At 37.5% G+C, this 23,093-nt stretch overlaps 1 protein-coding gene across 1 annotated transcript in view; it reads right to left on the bottom strand.

Annotated features, from left to right (window-relative positions):
• Tsr1 (Tsr1 ribosome assembly factor) overlaps positions 1 to 23,093 on the bottom strand; it is a 192,001-nt gene that overhangs the window by 30,723 nt on the left and 138,185 nt on the right. The window contains exon 10 of the mRNA XM_067136020.2: positions 8,451 to 8,561. Coding sequence (XP_066992121.2) covers positions 8,451 to 8,561 — 111 coding nt within the window. The remainder of the gene's footprint in view (positions 1 to 8,450; positions 8,562 to 23,093) is intronic.

Raw genomic sequence — 23,093 nt, 5'->3', positions numbered from 1 at the left:
AAACAACAAATAACTTAGAGATCAGGTTGTGTAAAAATGCATTTATGTCAGTGCATGGAATCTCAAAGAAGCGATTGGATTATTTAAAAGGTACGGAGTACTTTTATTGTTTTAAAGTAGTTATAGCTTTCGTAATATGCCTGATTAAGTTTAAGTTAATGCAAAGGTTATCACCACTATTTTTATACACATAAGATTACTCCAATATGCAGTAGTACAAAGCTCAGTTTTGAAGTATGATTAAATATACAGTACTATAGTGGAGGAAAAGAAGCCAAAAATGGTGTAGGTCTCATAATTAGAAAAGACCTAAAGGAATACCTAGAATGGCTGGAAAACATAAATGACAGGTTAGGTGGGGATGTCATCTGATCCACGGGTGTGGCTGATAGTGGTGTCATGGGTGGAAGGGGTTGCCTCATTACCAGGGGATACCACGAACTGCCAGTTGTCTCTTTTTTTATTTTGTTAGTTAGTTGTAGTAGTAGAATATTAGTTTTAGTGAAGGGTGGTGCTGCTTATGGTCTGGAAATCCGCCTCTGCAGCACCACCATATAAGTTAGAGTTTGGAGTAAGTAGTTTTATAGAGTTAAGTAGTTTTAAGGGTTAAATAGTAGATATTGTTTGTTTAGTGTAGGGTGGCACAGCCCAAGGTCTGGTGATCTGCCTGGGGGATGCCACCAAATTAGTTATGGTAGGTAGTTAGTAGTTCTAAGAGACATAGATTAGATATTGTTTGTTTAAAGTTTGTTTTTGTTTCTGTGTGTTTTGTTGTCTTTATTGCCTGTAAGCCGATGGTGTATACTAGGGTGGGCAATGAAGAGATGTTCTATTATATTCTAAATGACAGGTTGATTAAGGTCAGACAGACTTGAAACTGGTGTTACAGATATAATTCAAGGGTATGTTCCACAAACAGGAAATACAGATATGGATCTAGAGGAATACCTTGAATATCTGGAAGGCCATATACAGGACAAAAAGGTTGTGATCATAGGAGACATGAATGCCCCAGAAGGTCAGGAAAGAAAAGGAGATGAAGAGATTATAGGTCCATTTGGATATGGGAAGAGAAACAAGGCTGGAGATATTTTGGTAAACTTTTGTAGAAGAAATGAGCTGATCATTGGTAACACATGGTTTTGAAAGAAAGACAGTCAGAAGATAACAAGATATAGTTCAGATAACAAAATCAAAACTCTGATAGATTACATTTTGGTCGAGAAAGGTAACAGGAAAATGTTGGTAGACATAACAGCCCTCCCAAGTGAACCTTTTGAAGGAGATCACAGATTGTGATAGCTAAGTTAAAGATGGGAAAGATACAAAAGATGACTGAGATTAGGCAAAGAAAGCTAAGGGTGTGGAAATTGCAGGAGAAGGAAATGAATGAAGAGTTCCACACATTAAAACAAGTATACCCAGGGAAGACATCGGAAGGGTCGAAGAAGAATGGGCATACTTTAAAACAGTCATGGTGAGTCTGTAGAAAAGACTTGTGAAAGAGTATGAGGAAGGAAGAAAGATCAAGAAACGCTCTGGTGGAATGACAGGGTAAACTATATAGTTAAAAGGAAGAAACAAGCTTGGAAATGATGGCTGAGAAACAGAACAACAGAATGCAAAACAGAATACAGGCACTGCAAGAAGGAGTGCTCCAAGGTGGTTCAAGAAGAAAAAAAGAAATTCTGGCAAAAATTCACTGAGTCTTTGCAAGAAGATACAACTGGAAGTAAAAATATTCCAGTGGGTTAAAAAGAAGAAAAGCCCAGGTGAATATGCAAACTTCATTAAAAATGAACAGGAGGAAGTGATGACACAGAAGCAGGATATATTGCAGAGGTGGGGAAAATACTTTGAACAGCTTTAAACATGCAAAATACCGCGGTACAAGGAGAAATCAAAGAACAAGATTTAGTGTAAATGGAAGATAAGGAAAACCAGGTGACCATGTCAGAGATTGAGTGGGCCACTAAAAGAATGAAACGAGGCAAGGCAGCTGGAATTGACGAGGTCACCATAGAAATTATAATAGCAGCAGGAGCAGTTGGTCTACAGTGGTTGTATAGACTCTTCAGAGTGATATGGAGAGTAAAGACTGTTCCAAAACAGTGGACGAAAGGGGTCATTATACCAATTTTAAAGAAAGGAGACAAGAAGCAATGTGAAATTTACAGAGGAGTGACACTGATACCTCTTACAGCTAAGATCCTTGAAAGAATCTTGGATAAACTAATAAGAGACAGAGTAGAGGGAAAATTGGCAGTACACCAGTATGGATTCAGAAGAGGCAGGTCCACATTTGACGCAATATTAACATCGCATCAAATGATGGAAAGGTATTGGGAATAAGGAAAGGACATGGTAGTGACATTTCTAGATATTGAAAAAGCATATGACAGTGTCCCGAGGAATTTGGTATGGAAAACATTGACAGAGGCACAGATGGAGAATGAAACAATGCAGATGGTAATAGCATTGTATCAAAATTGCAAAAGCTGTGTTAGAACCAAAGTGGGTCAAACTCAGTGGTTCAGAGTTGAGATAGGCTTATAACAGGGAAGTGTATTGTCTCCTTTACTCTTCATTATCATCATGGATAGAATTCTACATAATATCAAGGAGAAGATGATGGGCGAGCAAGTAAAGTCTATGCTCTTTGCTGATGACATTGTACTGTAGTTTGGGGAGATAATGAAGAGGAAGTACAGACACAAGTTGATATGTGAAATGAGGAGATAAGAAATTTTAGAATGAAGATTAGTACTGCAGAAAGTAAGACTTTGATCATGACAAGAGGTAACAAAACATCTAGGGGAGTGATAAAAATAGGAAATGAACCTTTTGAAGTAGTGAAAATTTTTTAATATTTGGGCAGCGTGATGTCACAAGATGGAAATTTGGGTGGAGAAATTGATTTAAGAATACAGCAGTCTGCAAGTTTCTACCAGTGTGTGAGACAGATTGTATGGAACAAAGATGTGCCAATGAAGTGCAGGAAGGTTTTATACTCATCCCATTATAAACCTATACTGACCTATGCTTCAACAGCCTGGATGTTGACTAAACAGAACCAAAGTAAGATACAAGCAGCTGAAATGAGGTTCTTTAAGAGCATACAGGGAAAGACAAGATGAGATAGAATACGAAATGAAGAAATAAGGAGAAGCGTGGGAGTGTAAACTTCAAGAAGAGATTGATATAGCATAGTTAAAATGGTTTGGACACATGATGAGAATGCCAGGAGAGAGAATATTCATGGATACAGAGAATGGAAAGAGGCCTAGGAGATGGCACGCGGAGGTCAGGTTATACCTGCTAAAGTGTATACCAGTATCCAGTGCTGTAAAACAGAATGGTGTGGCTACAAGGATATTGCAGAAGACAGAAATAACTTTTTAATGCTTTTTATAAATTAGGAGATCGCAATATCCAAAATGCCTATCTTTTTGGCCTAGTTAAACGTGTTCCTTGTAAAAGAGATTAAATGTTGAAGCGTCAAGAAGACATACCAGCTTTGAATATTATATTAAAACAACAAATAACTTAGAGATCAGGTTGTGTAAAAATGCATTTATGTCAGTGCATGGAATCTCAAAGAAGCGATTGGATTATTTAAAAGGTACGGAGTACTTTTATTGTTTTAAAGTAGTTATAGCTTTCATAATATGCCTGATTAAGTTTAAGTTAATGCAAAGGTCATCACCACTATTTTTATACACATAAGATTACTCCAATATACAGTAGTACAAAGCTCAGTTTTGAAGTATGATTAAATATACAGTAGAAGTCCGCTATAGCGAGTACGGTATATAACGAGAACCCCGTTATAATGGCAACTTTTGTCCGTCCCGTCAAAATTCCTATACTAAACTGTGTATTATCCTTCGGTTACAGCGAGAGCCCAATCACTGACGCATCCGTTATTACAAGTGATTTTGCGCGCTCGATATTTTCTGTTGCCGATATTTATGCACGCAGTCATTGTACTGCATGCGATTGATCATCTTCGGTACCGAATCGTTTTCTCGCTATGCCCACCAGCGAGCTCTCTCGTCGACATTCGAAGGCAATTAACAGAATATAGTCATTGTAAATATTAAGACAGGTTTATGTTTTATTACAGATGTTCCTCAAAATACGAATGGCGAGTCATCATGTTTACAGACTCCGAAAATGGATAGACGAGGGAAGCATCACAACAGGCCTCATAAGTGCAAAGATGATGATGTAGAGTTTGCAAAGAAGCACATTGGATTGTTCCCTAGATACAGATCTCATTATTCGCTTTCACAGAATATAAATAGGCATTATATCCACATTGTCGGTTCACTCGAGGAAATGTACCGAGTGTATGTCATCTACTGCCGTGATAATGGAGCAGTTCCTTTAAAACGTCATAAATACAGATTCATTTTCAATCACTATTTCAACATAGGCTTCAAACTTCCACGAACTGACACATGTAAGGTATGTGACAAAGGTGCAAATATCCCGCTTGAAGATACGGCATTAAGTCACCGTCTACATCTAAAGAAGGCTGACAAGGGCTACACGAAAGTCTATGTGAAGCAAAGAAAATGTCTCTCGATCCTGCGTGTTTCACTTTGGTTATTACAATGGATTTACAACAAGCATTACTGACACCTATGATTTCAATCGAAGTTGTGTTTTATTTAAGACAGTTATGGACCTATAACTTTGGTGTTCATGTTTGTAATACAAGTGATGCATTTATGTGTGTTTGGCCAGAGTGTATGGCAGGACGGGGAGCGGATGAAATAGGTAGTTGTTTGCTTCAAGTTATTCCCAAAATTAGAGGAAACATGAAGCACCTTATTGTTTATAGTGATTCTTGTGTGGGACAAAATAAGAACTTTCCCATTATGTGTGTGTGGATCTACATGATTGAAATGGGCTGGTTTGAGAGCATAGAACATAGATTTTTGGTGCCTGGCCATACATATTTGCCTTGCGATGCAGATTTTGACATTATTGAAAAGTTAAAGAGACGTACGCAGTACATTTACACCCCTCAAGAATGGGCGAACCTGATCCGAAATGCAAGGGAAAAAAAACCGTTCACTGTAGTGGAAATGCAGAAAGAGGATTTTGTTAGTTTAACTCCATTAACAAAAAAGCTAACAAAAAGAAACAAAACCCCTTCTGGCATAAGCGTGGACTTCCGAAAGGCATCTGTTCTGAGGTTCCAGGGAGGGCATAAAGTGCATGTACGGTTCACATACAGTGATATAGGCCACTATACTACCATAAGTCTGCAGAAGGGTAAGGGAAGGGCACAGAAAATAACTGACACTGTTCTGGAACCAAAGTATCCTAATGGTAGGCCCATCAAAGCGGCTAAACTGCGTGACATTATGCCCATGTTGAAGTTTGTACCTCCTGTTCACCATGGCTATTATCAGAATTTGAAATCAGACAATGGAAATGAAATAGAAGAAACTAATGAGCTTGATGTTATTTAGAGTGTTTCATGTTCATGAGGTTATTTAGAGTTATTTTTTCTCTGTTGTATTTGAAAATCTGTGTTTTGTCTACAATATAATCTACATGTCAGTATTCAAGTGAATATTTTGTACAGTAAAAATCAATGTATTCTGCCCCACATTTGCAGGAAGGTAATACAGTACCTACATAACTCAATCCTTAAAACATTTTCTGATTCTTATTGTTTTGATAAAGTTACAGGCAATCTAGTAAAATGCTAAATATTTCAAAAGTACATTTTGGAAGGATACCCCCTTTTTTCCACTAAGCCCTTCAATTATAATGTGAGGTCGTATCTTATCCTATTTTGGTCTAATATTTAAGATTTTTGGGTCATATTTGCTTGCATATTTTGAAAATTTTTAGGTCATTTAAATCTGCCCCTTACTCATAAGCAAGTGGCAGACAGTGTCAGGAATGGGTCAGTGTGTTTCAAAGGCTTGAGCAGGAGGAACCAGAAGAGAAGGGAAACTGGTGGGAGCAAAAGTTCATTTACTGCAACACTTTTTCAGCGCAGACATCTAGGCACGGCAGAACCATTGGTCAGGGTTGGTTAGGTTACGTTATTGACAAAACCATTGGACTGGGATCAAGCAAAAGGGGGTCTGAGGGTGTAAGGCCCCATGTTAGGGCTGCGAAGCAGCGTTAGGCTCTAGCATTCCATACGGCGAGAGCAGCACATTCAGAAAGCTGAAGTAGTCTATCATGCCTGCTAGTGACAAAGCTATTGGTCTGTATTGTACATTGTTTCATTAGAGATTGCATTTAGTTGTGTTTTTATTGCACGCGAGTTGATAACGGAATGCATTTCACTTCAGTGCTGGGAATGATATCATATCTGATTGTATGTCAGCCAATGGAAATGCTACAATGAGCTTGAGCAATGAATATTGACATGTGATAAAAGTAAATGTACTTCTGGAGGATGGTGGGTGAACACATCTTTCCTGTTCAAGGTATTCCACATAAGATTTGTAACATTTCAAATCCCTTATGTTGCACATACTGAATTTGTACTCTGGTGTGGGCAGCTGAGCTGTTGCGAGTACCGATAGCCAGTGCAGGGAAAGAGGAGATCTGAAGGGGAATGCAGACTGCTTGCGCGTAAGCACGAGAACTCCCGCTCACTTTTGCTGCAATAGACAACACCTAGAGTGTCGAACTCGCTGGTAACTTCGATAATGATAAACATGATCCGACTGTGTCAGTGTGTCTTAAGAATCCTGTACTCCATCACGGGAATGCATGTCATAAAGAGAATATGACAGTGTAAACATGTTGCTTATTTTCAAGATAGGACAGCAATAAGGCAGGTCAGGGTGCAAAGAGGGAACAACAGAAAGATTTTATTATTTTTACAAGTTGCTTTATGTAGCACCAACACAGTTAGGTCTTATGGCGATGATGGGATAGAAAAGGCCTACGAATGGGAAGTAAATGGCTGTGGCCTTAATTAAGGTAGAGCCACAGCATTTACCTCGTGTGAAAATGGGAAACCATGTATAAGCAACTTCAGAACTATTGACAGTGGGGTTCGAACCCACTACCTTCCGGATGCAAGCTCACAGCTGCTTCCCCTAACTACACGGCTAATTCGTCCGGTGCAAATAAAAGAGGAGACAGAGACAGAAATGGAAACACAAAAGGACAAAGACATTCTGCACATCTTCATAAACTGCTGCTTTCAATAGATGGGATCTCTCCTCATCAATTGCCGTTCTTCTACGTCCATCTCTTCTCAGCCCCAGAAGAGACTGCTTCTGCTTCCCAGTTTCATTAGGAGGGCGGACATCAACACTCAATGAGCGGCCGTCTTGACGGATCTTCAGTCTTGACGTGGGAAGTGTAGCATTAGCAGAAAGACAGATAAGTACAGGAAAAGGAAAAGTTTATCAATTACTGCCCTGAAACGTCTTAAATGGGCTAATTAACTTACGATACATTGCCATATTGTTGTAATGTCGTAGCATTTAATTTATACAAGGTTTCAAAATGGACTAACATTACATTTTGTCTGGAATACTTAGTGTTTCACTTTTTTTGCCGGTGAGTGTATTTATTTATCATATGTGACCTGCTGCATGGAATGTGATCTAAAGATAGCAATGGAAATTTTACAGTAGAGCTGAAAAAAAGTGTCCATGCGTTGACTTCTTGCGCTTCCTATGGGTCTTCTTAACAAACTAAGTTACGCAGCAGTTTGAGTCTTCGCCACTCGATGTCATGAAGACTCTGTACAATTGCTAAGAAAATTAGTGAAAGCTGTAATTGCATTTTTCTGAAAATACAGCATTCTTAACAGCAACAGTCAATAATTAATCTCTTCTGAAGTATTGCAACGAGAAGCATGAACTCCCTTTTTTTCTTAAATACTCTGTGTCTTATGTCAATTTTAGAACCACAAAAAGCTCAAAAATGATAAATCCAACTTTAGATCCCTTTCCACACAACGGATCACATGTAGCTTTTAGTGCCAGGAGTGGGTGAGGACTTATTTGCTCGCCCGGTGCAGGTCTTTCCGTTTGATGCCCATGGACGACCTGAATGTCTGGATGTGGGATGATGATGTGGTAGGGAGAGGATGAAACCCGGTGCCAGCATGTAGCCTACTCCTGTAAAAAAACACCATGGGGTCTGCTCAAGGCTTAACGTCTCCATCCGATGGACAAATAACCATCATATGAACACTGCGGATAGGTTTGGAATTGAGTCCAGGTGCATGACATGCAGTTTAGGGACTAAACATTGTATACCACCACCTCTCCTGTCTGGCCAACATTCTGATGGTGATTTTCTTTTTTAAATTCATGTATGGGACTCGAACCAGCTTACCACAGTGTCAAACTAGACAGACTTGATGCCTTAATGGACACTGGGAGGGCTAACTGCCAATAATAGCAGAGCAAAAATTAATATAAAGATATATTAATTCTCAAACTTACCTGGGTTCCATCTTCCTTCTCCTTGAACGCAATCACAGAACATGGCGGGAACATTATAGGTGCAAACATGCTGGCCACAACGGTTGCATCAGGTTGGAAGTAGCGCTCGTACTGTAACAAACAGACTTTGAGCAAACACTTAGAGCCTTATGTGTATGAACCAGAGCTAAAATTTTCACAGGTATCTAAAAAAGCCCCAACAAGAACAACTTTTCATGTGGCCATGTGATTTGGATCAAGTAGCTGTGAGCTTACATTCGTGAAGTGGAGGATTCGAGCCCCACCATCGGCAGCTCTGAAGATGGTTCTCCGTGGTTTCCCATTTACACATCAGGCAAATACTGGGGCTGTACCTTAATTAAGGCCACGGCCGCTTCCTTCCCACTCGTAGCCCTTTCGTATCCCATCGTTGCCATAACACCTATCTGTGTCAGTGCTTAGCAAAACGGTATTTTCTTCTCCTCCCAAAATTTCTTCATCCTTTTGCTGGAGTTCCTCCTCCATCCCACTTTTTCTGCTAGTGGTTAAACGTTGCGCTAAAACAGCAAAGGTTTTCGGTAACGCAAGGATTGGGAAAGTAGTGACCGTGGCCTTTATTAAGGTACAGCCCCAGTTTTTGCCAAGAGTGAAAATGAGAAACCACGGAAACCCTATTCAGGGCTGCCGACGGTGGGATTCTAACACATTATCTGCCGAATGCACGTTTAGAGCTACATGAATCAAATCGCGTGAGCAACTCGCTCTGTCCTTCATTCCTCTAGCCAGACGTTCTTGGGTCTTGTATATTTGGTTTTCCTGGAATCCCTTGAACTCATCAGACTTCATTCGAAATGCCTCTCAAATCCAGATCACTTCACTTTTGTATTAGTCTCAACTTCCTTCATCTCTTCTCTTGTTTACTGAACCCATTTTGTGATCACCTACAGTTTTCTCTTGCAGGCTGTCCCAAATTAATGTTTACACACACTGAATGTTAACCCCTCAGTGATGCGGAACCCAATGGACGGAGGTTATTCAGGTGAGAACACTAAGAAAATGCAGCGATCTCATTAAAAAATAATTGAAACTTATAAATCACATATTTTTTATCCCACATTGGCTATAACTCAACTAAGGTCAAAGGATTTTTCTCACCTTCCGATACTTATTTTATTTTTATAGCTAGTTTTTATGCGTATACAAACACGTGTCAGCTTAAATTGTAGCTAAACATTACAAGAACATGTTTCATTCTAGTTTGGAACATCGTCAGCTTAAAAAAAAAAAAAAAATATTGACATATATAAAAATAATGAGAACACTGAAGGTGATAATAAAGTTAAAATTGTGTTCTGTAGAGAATTAAATACTGTAATTTTGATTAAAGGTAAATTGATGAATATTTTGGAAACTCCTTACATTGAGGTTGAATAGAAACAGGACTCTAGCCAGAATATAAACAAGATAACTGATAGATAGCAGCTACATTTTATTAGAACAAATTACTAATCTGGATTGACGTCGGAAGGTCACCAAAAAGAATCCGGTAAAACACCCTGTATACCCCCCTCCCATCATTTTCACTCCCAACGATATATCCGTCACTCCCCCTTCCATCTCCCCCACCCCCCACTTCATCATTCACTCACACATCAACCTCACAACATGCGCAGTCAGTCAACTGACGGCAGAAGGAATATAACAGGGCTGGCCGGGTGGTAAGCACTTGATTGTATGTCACAAAGCACTGCCACTTATTCACGAGGTTCTTTACTCCCTTGTAATACATTTTAATTCCTTTCATTACAGACTCCCACAACATCTCTATAGTCTGAACCAGGAATTATAATCAACTAATGTTCTGATCTTAAAGAGTTTCTCCCAGTTGTTATAGTTTAAAACTCAAAACTCAGTACATATTACAAGTTAATGGAATGTACATTGTACGATATCAACCACTTCCTTTTTATATTTAGAATAACCTCTTCACTTTAAAGATTAATGCCACAACAAACTAAATTATCAATATGAACATGTTCAGTGTTTTAATTCCCTACCGAAGAGCATTTAACTTCATCATCAACTTTAGTGTTCTTATTATTTTATATCTACTTAATATACATTTTTTTTTTTTAAGCTCAGGATGTTCCAAAATGGAACGAAACATGTTCTTGTAACGTTTAGCTAGAATTTAAGCTGATACATGTTTGTATATGCATAAAAACGAGCTATAAAAATAAGTATTGAAAGGTGGGAAGACCTTAGTTAAAATTTAATTGTTACAACAATTAAGCTCAGATTATTTTCAAACATTCACAACAGAGACTCACATTCACAGACTTCATTTTTTTAAAACTTTATAGTCTACAAATGGAGAAGTGAAGTGAAGTTCTTGTATTTGCACAACAACTAGAGCAATTACTGTTGCCTGGGAAACTTTCAGTGGAAGAACAGCAAACGATAGTTCCAAGATTCATTTAGCCCAAATGCCAGATTAAATAGATGATTAATTCATGTAAGAGACTGTGTGTACTTCGGCGTGTTTCGTTATCGATTACTTGGCCTCGCACACATCGCACTCTCATTCCTTATTTTATGCTTCCGCTATCACTTCGCTAAGTTCACACTCGTTTCATGTTGTTATTGTCTGGTTTATTCAAACAAAATTATTTATTCACTTTCATTCAAATTGCACCGTGCCATGTTTCCACATCAAGCAATATCATATCTCAGTCAAGTAATTATGGGTTGTAAGAGGTTTCAGGCCTTGAAAAAATTACAGGATTCTTCACCAGATCATTTCAACATGCATATCAGTGCTACCAGTATACATAAGGAAACGTCTGGTAATTAAATATATATCTGCTAAAATGTTGCAGAAATTAAAAACTGTTTGCTTTCACACGTAAAGAGATCAGACTATTTCAAACTCTACAGGAAAAAAGAAAAAAAAAAAAAGATACACTGATTTGGGCCAATTCATACATAGAAGGAAGGCAAAGATCTTCAGCTTCAATGATATACCATTTCCATCAGATCAAAAATTGGATGTATGGCTTTTCAGGCGCTTGCTCCATTAACCAGCATTTCGTCTCAGGTCCGACACGAAATGCTGGTTAATGGAGCAAGCGCCTGAAAAGCCATACATCCAATTTTTGATCTGATTTTTGATATGCTCTATTGGTGGAAAAATATCTAATTCCCTTCATGGGAACTTAGTATTACCATACCATTTCCATCTCGACAACTTTAAAACTTTACAAGCTAGAACAAACTGAAGTTAGGTCTACAGGGATCTAAACCATGCATGGAAGTCGCCAGCATGTGAAGAAAATGTATAAGACGTATAGAGGTTTGCGTTAAGTGGTTAGTAACAGTGAAATTATTTTTAAAAGGTTAATTCGTCCCCTGCAAGCGACACACAGACCTATGGACGTTGGGTAGGCTGTGATAAGTGAGATACCAACACCAAACTACAAGTATATCAAAATTGGGACTGTTAATATCCTAACAGAGACAGGAAAAACCACAGAAGTTGTCCACATAGCAGCCCTAGGATTGTGTGAAACACAGTGGAAAGGAAAAAGTGAGAGGACACAGACTGTTAAACAGAGGAGGACAGGAAGCCAGAAATGGCACTGGACAGATAATGAGATGTTAGGGAATATATGAAAAAACACGACGGAACCGTTACTGCTGATGGCGCTAGAGAATGAAGGCATTATTATTTATAAGTTTCATTTTCCGTATTGATTGGATGCACTGTACAGACAAGAAATGTGTTCCACCTATCAATACTTATTATAAATGGATTTACTTAGTACAGGCTTCGGCCTTCCGCGGCTATCATCAGCTAGTACATTAATATATTACAGCCATTAGATAATATCACAAAGATGTTATTATGATTAGATCATCCGGATGTCTAATGGGGATGAAAGTAAAATATGTTGTGGTAGTGTTTTGTCTATGTGGGGTTAAAATATCTATGATCAATGTGGTAATGAAGGCTACAGTAAACTAAAACTTATTGAGTGTATATTGGACATATTGAGTACATTGAACGTATTAAAATACATAAAGTACAGTATAAAACAATTAATCAGTTAAACACACTAAAATATGGTACATGTATATTAAAACACTTGTTAAAATTGGAGAGTTTGTGTTGCTTGGAGTTCCTTCTTCAATCTTCTTTATAGTTCTTGCATTTCTATATCTATGTTTAGTTGCATAAAGTGATCTTTGGGAATATTCTATGGCTGATATACGTCATATTGATTCGTGGTGAAAACCTTTGTCGTGAAAATTTTTAAGTACTGTGTAATTCAACCGTTGATGTACTTCAGTAAGTTTTTTGACAGACTGCAAGTCTTGAGTTTAAATTTTGATTAAAGGAGCTGTTGGTGGGGACACCTCTCTCGTCTGTATACGTGTTGTAGTTAATATCTACAAAGATAAGCTAACATGAATATAGTGTGCGTATCAAGGAATGCCTGGGGTGAGTATGGAAATGAAAAGGGTACTTACTGTTCTTGTTGTGGAGATCGTGTTGCGTTATGTTGGGAAGCTTGCTGTGTTCTACTACTGTCGCCAGTGGTGAGTTGATAGAATCGGTGGAATCATTTAATTCTGGATTTGTCATGAAGCAGTCAATGAAAGAAACTAAGGACTGACATTTTGAAGAAGTCAATTGAATATTTCTTTTTGTTGGTGTATATTCATGTAAATTTCTGTGTGTTTTAATTTTTGTGAAATTTTAAGACTTACATGAAAGACTGTGAACTGTTAATATTTAATAATCATTATGAGTGTTGGAAGACATTGATATTGGAGATCTCCAGTAATATGTTTATTGTAACTCATTTTTTGTATCAACCTGTAGTTGCCATGTGGAGGCTTCGATCACGAAATCACCGAGTTTTGCAATCAAAACCTCTAGAATATATTTCCCCACATTACCATATATGGTGCTGTAATGCCATTGGCGAAAATAACATTAATTTGTATTGGTGAAACTTCGGGTCGAAACATAGGTAGCTTTCCTGATTGGCTGTTTGAGTTTTTCCCAATTTCTGGCCTTTTGGATCCTCAGCAGGAATGAGGCTCTGTTCAGCGTCTTTGGTTTTCGTACGTCTTAACGATCGGACGCACCTTGTAAGGTGGCTCAGTGGCTCCAGCCATCTCGGGGTAGCATGTTTTCTTTTCTCAAGTGTTAAATTAAAATGGAAATTCATTTGTTCGGAGTTTACCTTAGACCCTGGTTTAAACCGTTTTGATTTTGTAATGCCTTAGTTTGTCAGCTAGGCATATCCTTTGTTTTGGAGGCAATTCCTTTTATTAACTTTTTGTGTAAATGGAAATTTTAATTTTCCTTCTGAGTTGCCTCCAGTAATTCCGCGTCAATTTAGTGTACACCTGTTGAGCAACGTGTCCCTCACTGATGTTTATTAGGAGAGGACTGCCCGTCTATAGGCCTCTGCGCAAAATTTAATTTCCGTTGTTTTCTTTCCTTGTAACATTTTTAGATTGCCTTGTAAGATGTTTGTAATTATGTCATATTCCCCGTTAAATTTTCCTTGTAAATTTCAACGTCAAAGTTATGCTCACCTCTTAAATGTAATTGTAATTTTGTGTAAATATTTATTTTTCTGAAGAATCACCGATAGGAACCGCGTGGTTCGATTTAACCTTTTTCTGAACTGTTATGTTATCCTTTTAATTGATGTTCTTTATACCTTGTTTAAATTCTATATGTTGAGTAAAGTCAGACAAAGGGTTAATGTTCTCACGTTACTTTCCCTACAACGTCACGTAAGATCTCGTCCTCTGTAGGGTTTCCCGGCCTGCTTCCCATACATCCTTTCTCTAGTTGTCATGTTGGTTATCCTGTGTTGCCATGTGTTGTTGAAATTTAAAATGTTTTTCCGGGTGTATCATCGGCTGACGTTATTCTTTCATGTTTGTTATTTTGGATTATTAAATCATTACTTGTTTTATATGTACCTTGTATTATGTGCTCTTCATTTTCATTCATTGTGATAACTAGGGATCTCTTGTAATATTTTCGCTATTAGGGTAAACCAGATGTAACTCCCCCTTTTTACAGAAGAAGAGCACATAATACAAGGTACATATAAAACAAGTAATGATTTAATAATCCAAAATAACAAACATGAAAGAATAACGTCAGCCGATGATACACCCGGAAAAACAATTTAAATTTCAACAACACATGGCAACACAGGATAACCAACATGACAACTAGAGAAAGGATGTATGGAAAGCAGGCCGGGAAACCCTACAGAGGACGAGATCTTACGTGACGTTGTAGGGAAAGAAACGTGAGAACATTAACCCTTTGTCTGACTTTACTCAACATATAGAATTTAAACAAGGTATAAAGAACACCAATTAAAAGGATAACATAACAATTCAGAAAAAGGTTAAATCAAACCATGCGGTTCCTATCGGTGGTTCTTCAGAAAAATAAATATTTACACAAAATTACAATTACATTTAAGAGGTGAGCATAACTTTGACGTTGAAATTTACAAGGAAAATTTAACGGGGAACATGACATAATTACAAACACCTTACAAGGCAATCTAAAAATGTTACAAGGAAAGAAAACAACGGAAATTAAATTTAGCGCAGAGGCCTATAGACGAGCAGTCCTCTCCTAATACACATCAATGAGGGACGCATTGCTCAACAGGTTTACACTAAATTGACGCGGAATTACTGGAGGCAACTCGAAATGAAAATTAAAATTTCCATTTACACAAAAGGTTAATAAAAGGAATTGCCTCCAAAACAAAGGATATGCCTAGCTGACAAACTGAGGCATTACAAAATCAAAATGGTGAAAACCAGGGTATAAGGTAAACTCCGAACAAATGAATTTACATTTTAATTTAACACTTGAGAAAAGAAAACATGCTACCCCGAGATGGCTGGAGCCACTGAGCCACCTTACAAGGTGCGTCCGATCGTTAAGTTGTACGAAAACCAAAGACGCTGAACAGAGCCTCATTCCTGCTGAGGAGCCAAAAGGCCGGAAATTGGGAAATACTCAAACAGCCAATCAGGGAAGCTACCTATGTTTTGACACAAAGTTTCACCAATACAAATTAATGTTATTTTCGCCAATGGCATTACAGCACCATATATGGTAATGTGGGACATATATTCTAGAGGTTTCGATTGCGAAACTCGACGATTTCGTGATCGAAGCCTCCACGTGGCAACTACAGAGTGATACAAAAACTGAGTTACAAAAAACATATTACTGGAGATCTCCAATATCGATGTCTTTCAACACTCATAATGATTATTAAATATTAACAGTTCACAGTCTTTCCTGTAAGTCTTAAAATTTCACAAAAATTAAAACACATAGAAATTTACATGAATGTAGACCAACAAAAAAAAATATTCAATTGACTTCTTCAAAATGTCAGTTCCTTAGTTACTTTCATCGACTGCTTCATGACAAATCCAGAATTAAATGATTCCACCGATTCTATCAACTCACCACTAGCGACAACTAAGAGTGCGTCTGGGACTTAGGTTAGCTGTGGAGAGGGATGTAGATGGAGGGGTAGAGGGAGTGGCTATTGTGGAGGTAGGGGTGGGGTTAGGCTTGTGATTCGTCTTTTTTTTTTGGAGCGTGCTATATTCTGTTTGTTTACTATTTTGATATAGGCATTTTTTAATGCAGGAATGGCTTTATTAAAGATGATGCTGGTATTTTTGGTAATGTCATTAATATTGTGATTGGGATTGGCGTATTGGTCCAGAGAAATATAGAAATCTTCGGTTATGTTGAGCAGGGGGCCCTTAGAGTTTATGTTTAATATTGTCATATCATTATTGCTGTCTGTGAAACTCTGCTTAAATTCTTCTACATGTTGACCTATTGATGAGAAACGGTTGTGTTTTACTGCATTTATATGTTCATTGTAGCAGATGGCAAAGTTTCTGCCTGTGCGTCCAATATAACTTGTGTCAAAATTGTTGCATTTGGTATGGTAAACACCTGATTGGTTATATTTATTGTTATTATTGACTGTTGGTGTTGGTGCTGTTGTGTGTGGTTTTGAATGCTATTTTCAGGTTATGCTTCTTGAAATTATTAGTTATAGTGTGTATGTGGGTATTGTTGAAGGTAAATAAGGCATAATCTTTCTTGGGTTTGACTGTTTTTGTATTTTTGGTTTTAGGTTGGGATTTTATTGACTATTTCTTTGCTATATCCGTTATGTTTGGCTATGTCGTGGATTAATTTTAATTCATTATTTAGATCTTCTGTTGTCATTGGAATATTAAAGGCTCTATATACCATGCTATAATAGGCTGCTCTTTTGTGTGTGTGTTAGGATGAATGGAATTGATTTTTATGGTATTTAAGGTGTGTGTGGGTTTCCTATAGATTTTGTAAGATAAGTGGTTGTTGTGTCTGGTTATTGTCAAGTCTACGTAATTTAAGGTACGGTTATTTTCAGTTTCCTTAGTGAATTTAATTTGGGGGTCCAATGTGTTTAGTTTGTCTAGTATAGTATCTGCGTCAGTGGATCTATTATTTATGATTACAAAGGTCAACAAATCTGCACCAAAAATATATATTATCTATTTTATTGATTGACGTGTGTTCTAGATAGTCTACAAGGACAGTTTGAAAAGTTCTCGGAATCACCGCTAGATGTCAGTGCTAGAGCAACGAGGTTCCCGCGCAATAATCATATATCCTTTGTGAGTGAACACGTGGCGCGTCAGTGCTCTTGCTGCAGGAGTGTGGTAGAGACGACTCTTTGTTGTTGTTCCCGCGTAGTGATTTGTGACTGAAAAAACTGAGATTCGAGCAGTGATTAAATACTTTGTAAAGAAAGGTATGAAAGCAAAGGAAATTCATGCCGACTTTCAGAACACACTGGGGGAGTCTGCTCCTTCATTTTCAACTGTTGCCAAGTGGACCAGCAAGTTTAAATTTGGTCGGGAGAGCTTGGATGATGATCCGCGTAGTGGATGGCCAAAAGGTGTTACGACCCCAGAATTTATCGCAAAAGTGCATTAAATGGTCATGGAGGATCGTCGACTAAAAGTGCGGGAGATTGCTGAAGTGAGGGGTGTCTTCTGAACGGGCATATTATATTTCAACCGAAGAATTGGGTATGAAAAAATTATCCGCAAGATAGGTGCCGCGGTTCTTGACATTGGACAATAAACGCACCAGATTGGAAATGTCCGAACAAACTCTGGCCCGCTTTCAGTGCAACCAACAAGATTTTTTGCGCCGATTTGTGACTACAGATGAACTTAGGTCCACTACTATACCCCAGAGACAAAACAGCAGTCAATGCAGTGGAAACATGCTGATTCACCACCACCAAAGAAAGCAAAGGCAGTGCGCTCGGCCGGAAAGGTCATGGCCTCAGTTTTCTCAGATGTAAAAGGCATTCTGCTGATACATTATGTTCCTACTGGCCGAAAAATTACGGGGCAATACTATGCAAACCTCCTAGACCAACTACAGGAAAAGATACGCGAAACAAGGCCTGGTTTGGCAAGGAAAAAGGTCATCTTTCATCAGGACAATGCTCCGCCGCACACGTGTTATTGCCATGGCAAAACTTCATGAACTGGGGTACGAATTATTGCCATATCCACCTTATTCACCTGATTTGGCACCATCAAACTTTCATATATTCCCCAAGCTTAAAATTTTCCTCAGTGGACGGAGATTTTCTACAAGGGAAGAATTGACAGCCGAATTGGAGAGGTATTTTGTAGGCCTGGAGGAATCTCATTTTCAAAATGGGATCAAGGCATTGGAACATCACTGGACCGAATGCATTAGTCTACAGGGAGACTGTGTTGAAAAATAAAAGCTGTTCCACCGAGGTAAGATACTTAATTCTAGTACATTCCGAGAACTTTTCAAATTTCTGCTAATATTCTGGAGGCAGGAGATCTCATAGGTAGGCCTTGTTGCTGGTATATGGTATCATGAAATCTGACATAGTTATTGTTTATGGGAAATTCAAGTAAATTCATGAATTCATCTATTTCTAAGGTGCTCAAGTTGCTGTGGTTTTTTAAGTTAGATTCTATTAATTTGATTGTTTATTTGATAGGAATGTTAGGGTACTATATGCGCACTTTTTCTTGAGCCCGATTTTTACGGGGTTAGGAGCAAGGAGAGAGTGCTGCCAGTTCTGGTTATACTGCCAACTGGATGGAAATGAAAACTGAATTGAATCGATAATATGATCGATCGATATGAATTTTCTAAACATTTATTATCTTACGTCAACAATTGTGTCACACATACATTATTTAACATTATATAACATTTCTCAATGTGAATCTTGTTACTAGCATGAATTATATAGTTTGGCTTTGCTGTGTAAACAACAACAGTACTAGTTTGCAAAGTGTACGCCAGATGTCGCACAGCGATGAATAAGCGATTCATAGTTTGTGTTTCAAAGGTTGCCGATATGGATGTCGAAGATAACCGAGGTCTACCGATTCAGCACTAGGAAGCTCCGGGCTCAAGAAAAAGTGCGCGTATAGTACATATTTTGTTATGTCGAATGAAGCAAGGGTATGGTGTTGTTCGATCTTTAGTTCTTTGGTTCTGTTGCAAAAATCTATTGAGTTTTGTATTGTTTTGTTTGCTAAAAAGAATAATGCTTTTTCAAAATTTTTTTGAATGAATTGCGATAGTTTATGGGTTGGACTGGCTCTATAGTTTATGATCGGTCTCATGGGTACATTTTCTTTGTGTATTTTAGGCTAGGCTTTTGCGGTTGGTAATTGAGGGTTCATTGTTATAAGTTTAGCAGATTCTGTTTCAGTGAGAAGAAAGTGTGTGTTCTTGAGTAGATTTTTTAAATTCCTCTGTATGTTATTGGTTGGATCTCGGCGTTTGATTGAAGAAGTGTTGTCTTGGAAACATTCTTTAGTCTTTGTTATGTATTCATTCTTATCCATAATGACCGTGGTGTTGCCTTTGTCGGCTTTTGTTATTAGTCGATTGTCCTGTTTTATTTTAATTTTGAGTTTGTTTAGGTGCGATTTATTGGTGGTATTGATGTTTAGGTTATTATTATGAATGTTATTGATGTATTGCAGGATCTTTTTACTGATTTTGTGTCTAACTTCATCTCGTATATCGTACAGGATTTTTTGTAAGGCGAGTTCTGTTTCGGTAACGATAGTTATGATATTCTGATAGGATGATGCCTTACCCCAGTTGCGTTTGGGTCCCTTGCTCAACATAGCCGTTTCTACATCGTCAAATGCGGTTTGTGTGAGATTTTTCATGGGTGGGTGGAATGTGTGTTGAGAATTATTGCTGGGATGGGAAAGATCTTTGTTTTGGATTATGGTTGGTGGTTTTGGTTTGCTTTGTTGTTTCAGAGTTTCCAGTTTCTTGTTTAGTGTGTTTTGTTTCTTTATGACTAAATCTTCTATTTTATCTTTAGAAATCTGTTGAAAGTAATTCCAGTAGCTAAGTGTGAGTTCATGGGATGCTTTGAGATGTGTTGAGTAAAGTTCATTATTGAGGTGTTGTTTCTTGCAATATAGGAATTTTATTTCTTCTTTTAACCAGATTTTATTAGTCCCGTTTTGTGTTTTGCGTGTCTGAGCGGTTCGTCTATGTTTGTTATTGAGGGAGACAGCGCAACAGTGGTCTAACCCTTTCAAATACGGAAAATGAGATATTGGTGCCATCTGTTGTCTAGTGAGGTGAACTACCTTTCTATCATGTGGCATAGACCAATATCACCTTGTACGCATTATTTAGAAGCCACTAATTTCTTCCCTCGAACAAAATTCTGTTTTGTGTGAGTTCAACATTGGTCCAACTTCAACCAGTTAATGAGAGGTCAGTATCTGGATCACGTGTAATAACATCAAGTATGGCTGACGTTAATGGCGAGAGTGATGTCTCGAGCAATGAAAATAATGAACAAATAGTGGAAAACCGTGGAAGGAAAAGGTCAAGGTGTATAAATTCTTGGGACAGGAATATAAAAAAGAGGAAAAGAAATGCAGGAGAAGAATATGTAGGGAAAACAGGCAAGAAATTCCACAAACATAAACAAGGCCCACCATGTGGTTGTGAACATAAGTGTTACGCATGTTTCAGTGAAGAACAACGCGAAACAGTGTTCAAAAGGTTTTGGAATATCTGTGACTTTAGTTTACAAAATGCGTATATTAGTGGGTGTGTGAAAGTAAACCTAGTTAAGAAAAGATATGGTGCAAGTGGAAATGAGAGCAGGAGACAACACACCCGTGAGTATTATATTTCGTTAGATGGTAGTGATTAAAGAGTTTGCAAACAGGCATTCATATCTTTGCTTGGCATCAGTAATGGTAGACTTTCGAGGGCAGTTTCAAAGAAACAGACTGAGGGAACACCAAAACAAGATGGTCATGGAAGACATGTAAATAGACCCAATAAAACTAGTGATCATCAGTCCAATTTAGTTGTAAATCATATTAATAGTTTTCCATTGCATGAAAGTCATTATTCTAGAGTTTCTGCTCCAAACAGAAAATATTTACCTGAAGGTCTTAATGCAGCTATGATGTATAAACTTTATGTTACTTGGATGAAACAGGAACATAATTCTGAAGATATTGTTAGTGAGTATATTTACAGGGATATTTTAAATACAAAATTCAATCTCTCTTTTTCTTCACCATCTACTGACACATGCAAGGTGTGTGACTCACTGCACATAAAACTTTCAGATGCGGAGAAAGACATTGAAAAAGCAAAATTCCAAAGAGAGTTAGATTTGCATCAATTAAAAGCACAACAGGCATATAATAATCTAAAGGCTGATACAGCTTATTCTAAAGACCACAGTTCTGTGAAAGTGACAGCATTCGATTTACAATAAGTTCTGCCTACTCCCCATCTACACACTAGTGAAGTTTTCTACAAGAGAGTACTGTGGACTTACAACTTTTGTGTGCATGATTGTACCTCAGATGATGTGCACATGTATGTATGGCCAGAACATATTGCAGGACGGGGTGCTAATGAAATAATATCATGTTTAATTAAATATACTTTAAACAATCTTCAAAATATAGATAAATTATTTGTGTATTCTGATAACTGTTTTGCTCAAAATAAGAATATATCCTTAATATGTTTTTGGTTGCAAATTATTCACAAACAACATGTTATGGAAATAGTTCACAAGTATCTAGTATCAGGTCATAGCTACCTACCCTGTGATAGGGACTTTGTACTCATCGAGAGGAAAATCAGAGTGGAAAAATGTGTGTATACACCTGCTGGGTGGGTAGATCTTATAAAAATACCAGGACAGGTAAAAGAAGATTTAATGTAACTGAAATGCAACAGGTTGATTTTGTAAGTTCAAAGCCTTTAAATGATAAAATTACTAATCGTAAATTTACTGAGGATAAAGAACCTGTTGCTTTCAGTTGCATTTCAATGCTGAAAGTCTCTGTTGAACAACCATGGAAATATTGTGTCATGTATAGTTATTCAGATGGTATAGAGCAAGGTGCATATGTGAATATCGTTAAAGGACAAAAGAGAAAGAATAAACATACCCTTGAAATACAACATGTTCAACTAATACCAAAATATTCCAACCCAAGGCCAATAAACCCAAAGAAACTTAAAGATATTAATGAACTTTTGAAATACGTTCCACCCATTCACCATTCATTTTACAAGAGTCTGGTATCTCAAAATAGAACAGAAGAAAATGAAAATATATAACAGTGTGGAGGATGATAGTGAAGACATTTTTGATATTCCTGATTCTGTATAGTAGGTCTACTGTGTAATCTTGCAAAAAACATACTGAAAAAGTGTACAGAACTGAAAGCTCTTGCTTGAAATGATAAGTTTATAATCTTAATATTTTACAGACAGAATCACTTTGTGTACTGTGTAGTCACTTTTAATTCATATTCTTCTTCTTCTTCTCCTCTCGGTGCCTATCCGTTTTGGACGTTGGCGATCATGATGGCTATTTTCGTCCTGTTTGTGGCAGCGCGGAACAGTTCAACTGATGACATATTGCTTGACAATCTTAGAGAATTCATATTAAAACTCGTAAAAGAACTATTAGGATGAACTATTATTCATTACATTACATTTATTCAAATAACTTTTTTTCTTCTTTCTCATGTACAAATAAATGCCAGTGCAACAGTGGTCTAACCAGGAAAAAGAGTTGCAGGTTCCTCATAAAAACTGCAATATTTCTAAAACTACTTAACAAAAGACTTCATAACATTGTGGTTAACTTAATGAAACGCCATGGAATACATCATTACAAAAAAAAAGTGAGATTTCCAAATTCCAAGAAAAACTACATGACTTGCTGTTTGTCTATTTTTTTAAAAAGTGGCCCAGACCACTGTTGTATGTCTATTGTATTTATGGAGAAATTTTGGTGTTAAGCTGTTTGAAAGGCATTCCTTCAAAAAGGCAATGCTTTTGGTTGCGTTCATTAGTTTAATTTTCAGATTTTGGTATTTGAATGCGTTACGTTTTGCCTGGTTGGCTTCCATATTATTATTTATAAGTTTCATTTTCCGTATTGATTGGATGCACTGTACAGACAAGAAATGTGTTCCACCTATCAATACTTA

Source organism: Anabrus simplex, chromosome 1, assembly GCF_040414725.1.
Source record: "Anabrus simplex isolate iqAnaSimp1 chromosome 1, ASM4041472v1, whole genome shotgun sequence".
NCBI lineage: Eukaryota > Metazoa > Arthropoda > Insecta > Orthoptera > Tettigoniidae > Anabrus > Anabrus simplex.
The sequence above is the reverse complement of the archived record's forward strand: the minus strand, read 5'-3'. Positions and strand labels throughout refer to the sequence as shown.